The sequence below is a fragment of the Trichechus manatus genome, unplaced genomic scaffold (assembly GCF_000243295.1).
Source record: "Trichechus manatus latirostris isolate Lorelei unplaced genomic scaffold, TriManLat1.0 scaffold00004, whole genome shotgun sequence".
Lineage (NCBI taxonomy): Eukaryota > Metazoa > Chordata > Mammalia > Sirenia > Trichechidae > Trichechus > Trichechus manatus.
The window spans coordinates 11,238,556-11,251,913 of record NW_004443940.1 but is presented as its reverse complement, the minus strand read 5'-3'; the positions used below and the strand labels follow the sequence as shown (position 1 = coordinate 11,251,913).

At 57.6% G+C, this 13,358-nt stretch overlaps 1 protein-coding gene across 14 annotated transcripts in view; it reads left to right on the top strand.

The window, feature by feature from the left end:
• Window positions 1-13,358, top strand: part of DYSF (dysferlin) — a 247,256-nt gene that overhangs the window by 89,871 nt on the left and 144,027 nt on the right. For all 14 annotated transcript variants that reach the window (XM_004369223.1, XM_004369219.1, XM_004369221.1 and 11 more), the window contains 6 exons: window positions 1,433-1,548; window positions 1,980-2,093; window positions 3,740-3,917; window positions 4,464-4,588; window positions 6,751-6,857; window positions 12,606-12,798. In XM_004369223.1, coding sequence (XP_004369280.1) covers window positions 1,433-1,548; window positions 1,980-2,093; window positions 3,740-3,917; window positions 4,464-4,588; window positions 6,751-6,857; window positions 12,606-12,798 — 833 coding nt within the window. The remainder of the gene's footprint in view (window positions 1-1,432; window positions 1,549-1,979; window positions 2,094-3,739; window positions 3,918-4,463; window positions 4,589-6,750; window positions 6,858-12,605; window positions 12,799-13,358) is intronic.

Sequence of the window (13,358 nt, the reverse complement as noted above, 5' to 3'; positions counted from 1 at the left end):
TTCCCAGCCTGGGCTTGGGCTGTTGCTCAAATGAGACTGCTGTCTGACACAGAGGGGTGGGGCTGGAGTGGGGGTGCGCAGGGTGCGGGGAGAGGGGTAGGCGGTGACCCGGGGGGGGGGCCAGGGTGAGTGGAAAACTTTTGACGTTGAAATTCACCAGGTAAATCACGATCGAGATGATTAGTATAAATAGATTAGATGATTAGTATAAACGGTTAGCAGCGCTGAACTATTGGTTCCCTCAGCCTAGGGGAGGGCGGAACCTCTGTCCTGGGTGCTAGAGCCTCGGCTATGCCGCTGGGGACTAGAAGAGGGTAAGTGTTGACGGACACCGGGGGGCCTGGTGATGGGGGGCCCAGCTCCTCCCTCTGGGTGGGTCATATGTCATTTCTCAGAGGCCCACTCACAGCCTTCTCCACCCTCTCCCTCCCCTTCCAGGGTCTCAGGAGGGGTGGGACTCCATGTTCACAGCGAGACCCCTCATGTCTGGCTCAAGCATTTCCCGCTGAGGCCGTTTATTCTGTGCCTACCTTGCCACATGCTCGTGTGGTTTGGGTCCTCCCAGATGGTTCCCTCTCCTGCCTCTACTTCCCGCCTTTGGCATTCTGGAAACATCCTCTTCTCCCTTGCTGTGAAAGGGACAGCCTGGCTTTTTGGGGTTTTCTGAGTCCCGCCAGAGAAGTCCAGTCCTGGGAAACTCATCCAAGCTGGAAAATCATGACATTAACTAAAGGGAGTCTCCGCAGAGGGTGGAAATTACGTGGAGAAGAGGTTTTCGCTCATCAGTAGCGTAATTCTCACTTCAACTCTCCTCCAACCCGCCCCTCTGAAAGACTGCTCTCTGCACAGTGCCAGCGGGGAGACGGGGTGCTGGGCCGCTGCGGAAGGACAGGGGGTAGGGAGTGGGGGGAGGGGATTTGCCTGGGGGCTGCCCAGTGGGGAAGGACACCTAGCCTACCTTTGGAGACAATGGGACCCCTCCCGAGGCCCCTGGGAGATGGCTTCTCTGGGTCTCCTTCATGTCCCCTTGAAGTGGAGGGCCTGAGGCGCTGGTAGAGGTGCAGGATGGAGGGGGGTCTGGAGTGGGTGTGGCCTGAGAATGGGGACCCTGTGCCCCAGCTCTGTGTGGGGTTGAGTACACAGGCTTTGAAACTAGACCATTCAGGACCTGCCGCTTTATCACCATGTGTTTCTTTGCATCTTTGAGCCTCAGTTTCACCATCTGTAAAATGGGGCTAATAAAAATATGCGTGACTCAGCACAGTAGACAGGATTCTAGGAACTTCTAGGAGCTCCTGGGAGCTATCACTAGGTCATTGTTCTTCATTTACTGGGGCTGCATCAGTGCATGTGCCGGGAGCTGAGGGCCAGGGACGGGCTCAGGCCTGAAGGTGGTGGGCCAGCCCCTCTGATCCCTGCCTGTGTCTCCCAGTGGACGACCATATGGGCTTCCTCCCCACCTTCGGGCCCTGCTACGTCAACCTGTACGGCAGCCCCAGGGAGTTCACGGGCTTCCCAGACCCCTACGCAGAGCTCAACACGGGCAAGGTGAGCCAGTCTGAACCCAGTGCAGGCCCTGGCAAGGGGAGGACGCCAGACCCCTGGTGCTCCAGGTCCTCAGGCCTGTGTGTGGGGTGTTCTACCCCAGCCTGGACTCCCAGGGCCTGACAGGGCCTGAGCACTCCCAGGGCCTGACAGGGCCTGAGCACTTCCAGGGCAGGGCAGCCAGCCCTTCAGAGTCCTCCTCCCCACCCCAGAGGGACCTGGGCCCCACCCGTCTCAGACTCCAGCTGGGTGGGAGTGTGGTGCTGACGGTCTGGGTGGCTTGGGCACGTCCCCTGATCTCTTTGGGCCATGATTCCCCCATCTGCAGAGTGATGGGGTCGGCTCAGGGACCTCCCGGTTGCCTGGGAGGTGAGCGACCTAAGGGTTCACCCACTCCACCCTGCTGCTCCTGGTGACCCGACCTCCATTCTCAGGGGGAAGGTGTGGCCTACCGAGGCCGGCTGCTGCTCTCCCTGGAGACAAAGCTGGTGGAGCACAGTGAGCTGAAGGTGGAGGACCTCCCTGCAGATGACATCCTCCGGGTGGAGGTAAGGGCATCTCTCTGGGAGGGACTGGCCTCGAGGTGTCCTCCCCAGGGAGGCCTCAGCTCTGCCCCGCACTCAGTGTGCCTGCACCCTCTGGGCCTCATGTCTCAGCTGGGAAGTAGGAACCGTCACAACACCCACCCAGCCTCCCTCTGTGCATTGTGAGGCTCAAAGAAGATAAATGAAAGCATTTTAAAAGTCTAGAGCTTGATGCAAAATAAGAGGTAATTGTACAGTGACAATATCAGAATAACTAACATTTAAGAAGCACTCACCATGTGTCAGACAAGGAGTCCCTGGGTGCTACAGACAGTCAAGTGCTTGGCTGCTAACTGAAAGGTTAGAGGTTTGAGTCCACCCAGAGGTACCTCTGAAGAAAGGCCTGGCGATCCACTTCTTCCAAAAAATCAGCCATTGAAAGCCCAATGGAGCACAGTTCTACTCTGACACACATGGGGTCGCCATGAGTCAGAATTGACTTGATGGCAACTGGTTTGCACTGACGGCAGTAGATACTGTGCTAGTGACCCACGCTCCTTGTATCAGCGAATCCTCCCAGCACCCCTATAAGGAGACTGCAGTCATTAACTCCATTTTACAGATGAGGAAACTGAGGCTCAAATGTATCCAAGCAGTGAATGGTGGAGCTGGGCCTTGTGTCTTGGAGTCTGCTGTATGGAGTGAGCACGGTGGTTTAAACTTTCAGACTCTGTAATCAGGTGGCGCTGGGTTGAATCCTGGCTCTACCAGGTCCAAACTGTCAGTTTCCCTATCTGCAAACTGGGAACCTGTTGCCATTGCTTTGATTCCAACCCATGGTGACTCCGTGAGTTACAGAGTAGAACTGCTCTGTAGGGTTTTCTGGGCTGTAATCTTAACAGAAGCAGATTGCCAGACCTTTCTTCCACAGTACTGCTGGTAAAGTGGGAGTGATAATTATACTTACCTCATAAGGTTGTTGCGAGAATTAAATGAATTAATACTTGTATGCAGTAAGCACTCAGTAAGTGTTAGGCGTTATTCCTGTTTACCTGAAACGCAACCGTCTAATCCCTCTTCCTCTCTGCCTTCTGTGAGGAGAATCGTAAAGTCATCTTGGTTCAAATTATGTTGTATTGTTGAGTGCCTACCATGTCCTCAGCCCTGTGCCAGACACCCAGTGGGGACAGTGACATTAATTCACTCCACGCAAATGGCAGATGGCAATCTGTGTGGAACGCAGAGCTGGCTGGTGGGGTAGGAGACCCTGGGTGGTGTGGGTGGCCTGGGCAGGGGATGGTGCTTTAGAGCTTTTGGCCCCCTCCGAACGGAGATGAGGCCCGGGTTGTCTTGGGGGGCCCTGAGGGAGACCAGCTCCCCTGGCGCGGTGGGGCCATTGCTGTTGGTTTGGATTAAGGAGCAGCATGACCTTGGAGGGGCAGATCTTATTAGGGAAACGTGGGCAAACACACACAGACCTGGAATGAGTTTGCTCAGTTACTAACCAAATCTGGACGTTGTTTCTTAGTTGGAACATTTGCCATCTGTCTGTCCAGCCAGGAGTTATTGGGCGCCAGTCATGGCCAGGGGCTGCTGGACGCTCGAGCCGTCCCAATCCTGGGTGTCCTCCTGTGCCCCTCCGTGACCCTGTGTCTGCCCTCTGCTCTCAGAAGTACCTCCGGAGGCGCAAGTACTCCCTGTTTGCCGCCTTCTACTCGGCCTCCATGCTGCAGGACGTCGACGACGCCATCCAGTTCGAAGTCAGCATCGGGAACTACGGGAACAAGTTTGACACAACCTGCCTGCCGCTGGCCTCCACTACCCAGTACAGCCGGGCGGTCTTCGACGGTGAGCCCAGAGGCCGGGCGCCAGCCTGGGGCCCAGAACACAGGGCAGGGGCTGAACCCTAAGTCCTGCCTCCTGTGCAGAGCTGCTGGAGGCTGTCCTGAGGCCCAGCACTGGCAAACCTGCTCAGGGTGCCACCTCTCCCTGCACCTCTGCCGGGGCCCACAGACTGTGTTCCAGAAACGGCTGTGGTGGGCATGGATCTTGACCTACCACGATTATTACACACTGTCTGTTGAACTTGGCCTTGAGATTTTAGGGAGTGTGTGCTTGGATTCCCAGGGTCGTTCTAACAACTCCTCTGTATTGATGTGCTAAGGAGCCCTAATGAGAACAGACAGTGGCTACTACACGAAGGGGACTCAGGCACCTCGTTAGATGTGCCACATGTGTCCCCGGGGAGTTCTCGGATTAGGGGGGTAGGAGCCTGTTTCCTTCCCAGCTGCACCAGTTCCAGCCCCCAGGTACCCAGGAGGCCTAAGCCCCGCGGCTTCCGTCCCCCCGCGCCCCCATCCTGCCCAGTGCTCAGGCCCTTCTCCCCGCTGCCAGGGTGCCACTACTACTACTTACCGTGGGGCAACGTGAAGCCCGTGGTGGTGCTCTCATCCTACTGGGAGGACATCAGCCACAGGATCGAAACCCAGAACCGGCTGCTCAGGATTGCCGACCGGCTGGTGAGTGGAGAGCTGTCCAGACCTGCACACCCCATGTGCAGGCACCCCCACCAGTGGACGTCTTCAGACCTGTCCACCCAGGGGCGCACGCGCCCACGTGTGCGCACAACTACGCCCACCAATCTTCATGTATCTGGAGTCTCTGTGTCCTGACAATGCCACGTCTGCAGCCCTGGGTACTGGGAAGAGAGAAGAGGGGATGAGAACAATCCTGGGGGAGCCCCTGGTCTGATGTGGGAGACAGCACGGAGAAAGAGGGCTGAGAGCGAGCGAGCTGGGAGCAGGGCGGAGCTTGAGCTGTTCATTCATCACATGCCTTTGACTCTTCCCAGGTGCGAGGCCTGGTGCTAGAGACTGGAGGCCCCCGGCCGGACAGCGGTCCTGCCTCCGGTGTCAGGGAGTCGGTTGAGTAAAGGAGAGAACAGGTTCACTGATGTCTCTCATACAGGGGTTTCCAAACTTAGATTCAGGGTGACATTCCAGGGCTACAGAGAGAGAGAGGAGAGCGAGGTGGGGCTCAGAGGAGGGAATGCGGCTCAGGAGCCCTGGGAGGGCATTGTAGGGGCGGTGAGTGGGCTGAGTTCGGGGGGGAAAGATGGGATGCAGGAGCCCAGTCAGGACACTATTGCAGGGTCTAGGGAGAGTGCCAGACGCCGGGAAGGAGGTGACCTTGGGGAGAAAATGGCAAGACTTGAACTAAGAGGACTTGGTGGTGGATGGGTTTGGGGAGGAGAAAGGGCTGTGAGAAGTGGCTTTAGGTCTTTGGTGGGGGAGGGGGTGTGTGTGGGATTGGGAAGTCCAGGGAATTGGGAAACTGGGAAAAAGAGCAGCGTGTACAAGGTCCGGGGGTGAATTCTGTTTTGATGCCACCTCGGCCTTCCAGGGAGTTACCCACGATGCTGGGAGCTGCTGACATGGCATCTGGTGCTTGGCCAGAGAATGGAGGAGAATCGAAACTGGGCAGAGGTGTAGAGGCCAAGAGAAGTGACAAGGCCAGGTGGGAGGCTGGTGATCATGGTGGTGGTTCCAAGGTCGTCTCTGTGGCCTGGCTGGGGTGGAGGCTGACCCACAAGGGACGTGGCTCTTGCACGGTGGAGGAAGCAAGTGAGGCCCCACTGTTGAGAAGTTGGGGGTGGGCGTTGAAGCAAATGAGGAGCGGGGTCAAGGAAAGCAGGGGGGTAGAAGAGACTTGGATGAGGAGGTGAGCACAGTTAAAAGGAAAGATTGAAGGGGAAGGGGAGAATTGGGGTCTTAAAGTAGCTTGGGAGGGGACCCAAGCCCAAGTGGAGGACTATGGTGGCCCATGCCTTCCCCGAGATGGGCACTTCAAGGGAAGGGAAGGGGAGAGGAGGAGACCAGGAAACACCAAGATGGGGGAAATTTGGAGTCAATGCTGTAGAATTCCACACTCCATCGTCTGGTTCCTTCTCTCACAACAACACTCCAGGGTCCATGAAAGCAAGGGCTGTGCTCTCTCTTTCTAGGGTCTGTCCCCAGCTCAGGAAGACTGACGGGTGGGGAGGTGCATGGGGGACTGAGAGACAGGCCCTTGGCCTCATGGGTCTCCTGTGAGTGATATCCGCCTCCCTGCTTGGGTAGAGGCCCGTAGAGACGGATGCCAAGGGAAAGAGCTCCAGGGAGGAGACCAGGTGCAACCAGGGGTGACCAGGGCCGTGGCAGTTTGGAGAAGAAACTCCTTGGGGTTTGAGGTGGTCTTAGTGCCGCTGTTGAAGGGGGGACTTGACCCAAGCTTTCTGGATGGTAGAATTTGGACAGGAGAGAGTGTTCCAGATGGGGAAATGGAATGGGCAGAGGCTCAGAGAGGATCATTTATCTCTGCGAAGTCAGACCTGGCTTGAAGGGGGGCCAATGAGCAGCAGAGTGAAACCAGCTTCTGCTGAAGCGGTACACATACCTGAACTTCTCATGACCATGAGTGACGTTGAAACACTAGGCTTGGGAATTGGATTTGTCTGGGTGTGCGGAGGCCTGGAAGCTTCTTGAGCCAGAGCAGACCCTGGGTTGTCTGGTCTGGGCTCTGCCTTCTTTGCTCGAACTGTTCACTCCTATTTGGCTCAGGGGCTGGGCTGAGGTGACAGGGCCTGTGGCTGGGGCCCAGTGTGTGACACCCCCCCCCACCCTCCTGACCGCCTGTTCCACAGGAAGCTGGCCTGGAGCAAGTCCACCTGGCCCTGAAGGCGCAGTGCTCCACCGAGGACGTGGACTCCCTGGTGGCTCAGCTGATGGATGACCTCATTGCACACTGCAGGTAGGGGGCACCTGGCGCCCACGGCGCCCTCCCCTCCTAGCTCAGCGAGGCCCACTTTCCCGGGAGCGCTGGTGTGTGGTGGTGACCGACAGCACGTCTCCCAGCCACACTTGGCCAGCAGTCCAGCCCAGGCTGAGTCTGAAGGTGGTGGAGCCAGCGCGGGGAGTTGAAAAGGTGACATTCGGAGCAGGTCATAAATCTCCCTGCAGCAGCCGCAGCTGTGGGCCTGGGCTGGCCCAGCTCACCTGAATGGGGAGCATTGTGTCTCTGATCCCTGACCTCTTATTCCCCTGATGGAATCTCCAGGAAGAGCAGGGGGGCGGTGGACGGTGCCCCTCCTTCTCCCAAGGTCGTGTGGGGGACCTTGGTTTCTGTTTAGCCTTCTATTGACGAGGCTGATTGTCAACTTCAGGAAAAGGGTTTCTCGGGGATGATGGAGAACATGGGGGCTCAGAAGCCTGGCTGAGTGGGGAACATCTCAGCATCTCCTCCACTGCCAGGTGGTTTCAGGCTAGCCACCAGCAACGTTGAACCTCGGTTTCCTCATCATCAAGCTGACATTACAAATAACTACTTTATAAATATCACGTGACTAGAGTACCTGGCCCTTAGGGAACATCTAATAAATGGTAGATATTGCTACTATTTGGAGCCTTGGTGATGCAGTGGTTAAGAGCTTGGCTGCTAACCAAAAGGTTGGCAGTTCGAATCCACCAGCCGCTCGTTGGAAACTGTGGGGCAGTCCTACTCTGTCCTATAGGGTTGCTATGAGTCAGAATCGACTCGACAGCGACGGGTTTGGTTTGGTGGTGCAATGGTTAAGTGCTTGGCTACTAACCAAAAGGTTGGCGGTGTGAACCCACCAGTGGCTCCTCTGGAGAAAAGACCCGGCAATCTGCTCCCGTAAGGATTACAGCCTATGTAACCATATGGAGCAGTTCTACTCTATCATATAGGGTCACTATGAGTCAGAATTGACCTGATGACACACAATAGCAACATTACCATTATTAAGAAGAAGAAATATCAGGAGACTTAGATTCTAGTCCCTGTAACCAGCTTTGAGGCTTTGGGCAACTTTACTTCCCTGGACCTCAGTTTTCTCAGCTGTTAAATAGACTTAATAAATAATTGTCTTTCTACCCTGTATGGGATTAAGTGTGAATATATGCAAATGTATTCTGTGCTCTCCCCTAAACTTCATGTCCCCCCAACTGATGCAGTCCCCCTTCTGGTCCTCCATCCCCCAGTTAGGAGGTGCATCTTGATCAGACACTGTTACCCCAAAGAAACGCCTCCCCGCTTCCTGGTGGTGGGATTCCAGACAGGCCATTCCCCAGACCTTCGTGAAGTCTGCCAGGCTCAGTGCCAGGTGCCCAGAGCAGATTGACACCCTCCAGCATTGACAGATGCAAAAGTGAGCAAAGAAAGTAAAGTGTGGTGGGGGCCAGAGGCACGGGCTGCAGGAGCTCAGAGCAGGTGCATCTCATTCACACAGATCTAATCCAGGGGTGCTTCCTGGAGGAAAGGGTACCTGATGTGCACTCTGAGGGAGGAGTGGGAGTTAGCCATCCTTGCTGGCTCTGGGGAGCCCAAACAGGACAGGCATTAGCGCTCTGGGAGAGCTCAGCATGGGCGCTGACAGGGCCGCGTGACCCACCACAGCCCTGTTGCTTACTGGCTTCAGTGGGAAGGATCGGGGTGGGGGGTGGTGGTGGAGGTGGGGTGTGCTGGGAGACTGGGTGAGGGGAGACTGGCCATATGGCTACACAGGTGAGTTGGGACGAAGGCCCTGGGAGGGGTGGGAGGCTGAAGGCAGCAGAGGGCAGCATGGACTATTCAGAAGATATCATGGTAATGACAAACTCTTAATGAGCACTTTCTGTGCCAGGCACTGTTCTAAAGCTTTTACGTGTATTAATGAATTTAATTGTCAAAAAACTCTTAGGAGGTAGAAACTAGAATGATCATGATTCCCGTTTTACAGATGAGGCAACTGAGGCATAGAGAGGTTAATTAACTTGCCCAGATTCACATAGTTAGAAGGGGCAGAACCTCCTCACTGTACTGCTGTATAATGGCCAGCACTTGGTGGATTGGATGGGGTGGGGGGCAAAGGAAGGTCCAGAATGACACCCAGACTCTGGCAAGGGCAGCTGGTTGAACACTGGGCCTGTTCTCTGAGGGGTCACCAGGAGAAGGAGGAGGTTATGAGGAAGATGAGTCCAGGACTGGCCGTGTGGAGTGGGAGGTGCCTGTGGGACATCTGTGAAGAAGTTAGCCCTGGGATAGAGGTCTGAAAACAGGGCCTGAGGGCACACACACACGTGGGCATGGTCAGCATGTGGAGGGCCTGCAGCCATGGGGGTGAGCTCACCAGGCACCGGTGCTGGTTCCCCGGCACAGGCCACACCTACAGTGACTCGCTGGGCCCCACTGGGGTGCTGCGGGCAGGCCAGCGCGCTGGGTGGTTCTACCGCAACACTGCTCATGACTCGTGCTATGTGGACGTGGGCAGGTCTGAGGTTCTGCAACAGCTGAGACGGATGGGACCCAAGTCCTGGGCTGCCCTCCATGCCCCCGCAGGGCTCTGCTCTTGGGGGATTTGGCTTCAACACTTCTGCCAAAGCCTGGCCCCCTGAGTCACTCTCCTGGGGGGGCAGAAGGGTGATCCAGGATCTCCTGGGGGCACTGGTCTCAGGTCAAGAGCTTGGGAAGGGAGCCAGTCTCCCAGCCCCTTGAAGAATGTACAAATAGCTCTCCAGGGGAAGAATTCCAGGCGTCAGGACAGATTCCTTCAGGAATCATCTGAGGCCACCAACCAGCCCTGGGGCTTCAGCAAGCAGGCTTCTTCCACTTCCCACTCTGATGCCTAGCGTCATCACAGCTGATGAGGCCAGGCAGCCAGGTGTGGGCTCTAAGCCAGCTTGCCATAGCCGACTGCCGGCTGCCCCCAACCTAATCCCAAACCTTCACCCATTCCTCCAGCCAGCCTCTGCCCACATCTCCGACATCAGTGTTCCTCAGACCCTTTTCCTGGCTCATCTCCCGGGGGAGACCCCTCCCCCACAAGCCAGTGGTGCCCACTGTGTTCTTCCAGCCCAGTCCTTGCCTCTGATCTCTAGACCACAGACCCACTGCCCGCTGGATGTCTGCACGCGATGTCCTGCCAGTATATCCATGCTGTGTCTGGGGCTACACATGTCCCAGAAAGACTTCATCAGACTCCCCATCATGTCTTCTTCTCGATCCATCAGACCCAGAAGCCCAAGCTGGAGACTGGAGCCGGCTCTGACTACCCTCCTGGCACTCTTCCCCAGCCCTGCTGATCCTGCCTCTCCCTTGTCCTTGGCCTCTCTTCCTTCCTCTCCTGCCCCCTTACGCTGGCAGCCCCCTGGGCTCCAGCCCCCAGAACATTCCCCACCATCTTCCTAAGAGTCGACCTGCTGCCACTTCAGCCCTACAGCGGCTCCCACTGCCTCAAGACAAGTTCCAGCCCGTCCTGGTGGACGGCCCTGTCTCTACCCAACCGCCTGCCTCACGGTCCCCACCAGTCCTACCCCGGCCTCTGTGCTGGCCTGGCCGACCCTCACCACCTCACACATGCTCTCCCAGCCTCCCCTCTGGGCAGACACTGCTCTGTCAGCCAGAGTGCCCTCCCCGCTCTCCTCTGCCCTACCAGCTCCTGCCTGTCCTGCCAGGAGCAACACTGGGACCCTTATTCCAGGGAGTATTCTTGAATCTGAGGCTGCTCCAGGGGGTGTTGTGGCCTGTTTGCCTCTCTGACCCGGGGTTCCCTGAGGGCAGGGCTGGTCTCCGCTGTGAACCCAGGCCCCGTGGAGCTGTTGCTCAGGAGAAGTGGAATGCAGGACCCTGCAGCCAGTTCATTCTGGCCCACTCCGGGGCAGCCGGCCCTGAGAAAGGCACCCACTGTGATCCCACAGGCGGCAGCAATCTCAGGAACGCCGGGGCTCTGTGCCTGTGCTGCCGGGCCTGGCCTGCCCTGCAGTGATTTCCAAGTCAGCCTGGGTTGGCAGGCCCGTGTTTGGGGTTGGGGTGCAGCGTGACCCCTGCCTGCTCTTCCTGGTCTCCCTCTTTCCCTACCTCCTGCCCTGGGCCTTCTTGGGGCAGGAAAGGGCCAGGCATCTTGTTAGTAGCAACCCCGGCTACTGGCTGTTTCTTTGGGAGCCTTTGCTGGGCTTGGGGCCTCCATGAAAATCTCCCTTTGGTGGTCTGTATGGCAGTCCCTCCCAGCTCCCGACCCAGGCTGGGAGCATAAATCACCCGGTTGGCTGAGCTCTCCAAGTCCCACTCCAGACCCCGCCTGCCCCCACTCTCGGGCCCACTCAGGCCTCGTTCCCAAGCAGGCCCCAGCCCAGGTCCGACTCCGGCCCCCCTCCGCCCACCGAACCTGCCCCTCCGCCGTATGCGAGCGGGGTGGAGATGGAGGCCGCCCCTCGCTGGCCTGGGGCAGCCCAGTCCGCGGCACCCTCGGGGCAGTAAATATTATATTACTACAGGGTGTGCAGTACGTGACCTGAGACAGGCCCCGGGGCTTAAGTTTCCCGAGATGGAGTTTGCATACGGCTCCCCCCACCCTAAAAATTCAATTAAAAAAAATAACAGGAAAAATGTAGTGCGGCGAGGGCCTGCCAGGGTGGTGTATCTGGCGGCGGCGGTGCCGCTGCGCTCCGGCGGTAATTGGTTCTGCATAGCTCGGGGAAATTGGCAGAAAAATAAATCAGCCGGGAGCCGGGAGTCCAGACGCTGCAGGGAGGGGAGCGTGAGGTGGGGAGTGGGGGACTCAAGTGATGGGAGCTGAGCTGGCGGAGGTGCTTTGACGGATGTCCTGTTTGGGAGTCCAGGGCTCCGCGGGGTGCGGTGGGGGTGGGGCATCCCCAGACTCAATCAAGGACAATCAAGAGGGGCCTTGCTTGGGAGGGAGAGCACAAAGGCTCCCTCATCCCATCCTGTTACGGGCCCCGTAGAGGTATTGACCCGGGAAGCTTGGCATGGTGGGGAGCTGCCGTGTAAGAAGAACTTTTAGGGAGCCCTGGTGGGATGGGGGGGCCCAGAGTTCTTTGCCTCCAAACAAGGATTTAAACCCAACCCCCACTTGGGGCTTAGGGCTGTGTTTCAGGGACTACATGCACCCCCACCTCCTCCCTAAAGGCTTCCCAAAGCAGAGGGTGGGGTGGGAGGGGTGTTGCGGGGCCGGCGGGAGCTGACACAACTGTATTACTGGCTGTGGGCCTCCCCACAGTGTCTGCAGTGGCTTGTCAGGGGTCCATAAATTTCCTTCTTGAAGAAAGTGTGCGTACAACACAGAATGGATTTGTTTCAGTGAAGGGCAACTTAGCCAGCGCTTGGGCCTCTGCTCTTGGAGGACTGAGGAGGCTGGGCAGGGACCCTCTAGGCCTCAGAGAGCTTGCAGTCAGCTGGGCAGAGGAGACACGTGCTCGAATGATGGGAGGTTGAGGATAATTTCCAAACTAGCAGCCCAGGATAAGGGCGGTGGGACTTCAGAGCAGGGAGGCGTGGGGTCTGATGAGGCTGGGAAAGGCTTCCCGGAAGAGGTGAGGGTGGAGCACATCATGCAGATGTGTCTGTGCACGTGGGCCAGGCTGGAGAGGCACACTGGACAGGCTGAGCACACAGCAGGCAGGGTGAGGGTATATGCACATGTGGGGCCTGGGGGAGCCCCGGGCTCCTGCTCACCAGCCATTGCCCGTCTGTCTGCCTTCACAGCCAGCCCCTGGGTGATATCCGCCAGATGCCCTCCGCCACCCATCTGGACCAGTACCTGTACCAGCTGCGCATCCGCCACCTGAACCAGATTACCGAGGCGGCCCTGGCACTGAAGCTTGGCCACAGTGAGCTCCCCGCTGCCCTGGAGCAGGCTGAGGATTGGCTCCTGCGTCTTCGCGCCCTTGCAGATGAGGTAGCTCACACTGCGTGGCGCCTTCCTTCTTCTGCCCCCTGCTGCCTGGAACATCAGAACTGGGAGGGACATGGGCATGGTCTGGTCATGATCCAACCCTGGCTCCATAGTTGGGTGACCTTGGGCAGGTGACTTAACCTCTCTGAGCCTCAGTGTCCCGACTGGCAGAGGAGGAGGGTGATAGCTATCACGTAGGATTGTTGAGAGATGCAATGGGGTACTGGGAGTTAGGGGGCCCACAAAGAGGCTGGCACATAGTAGGTGCTCCATAAATGCCCCCTGCCTGCTAAAGTCTGTCAGAGACAGAGGGTCCAGTGCCAGGGCTGCTTCCCTAGGGACCTGACTCCTTCTCCGTGCCAGCCAGCACCTGTTCTGGCCTGGCCTCAGCTTCCCGTGAGGCCCTTGTTTCCTGCCCTCCTGGATGGAGGCTGGTTGCAGTAACTCGGAGCTTCATGGTCTCTAATCAGAGAGAACTGGCTTCAGTTGTTTTCAGGCGCACCCTTTCCCCACCTGCCCTCCTCTCCCCAGATCTGTGAGGCTCAATGCACCACCCAGTTCCC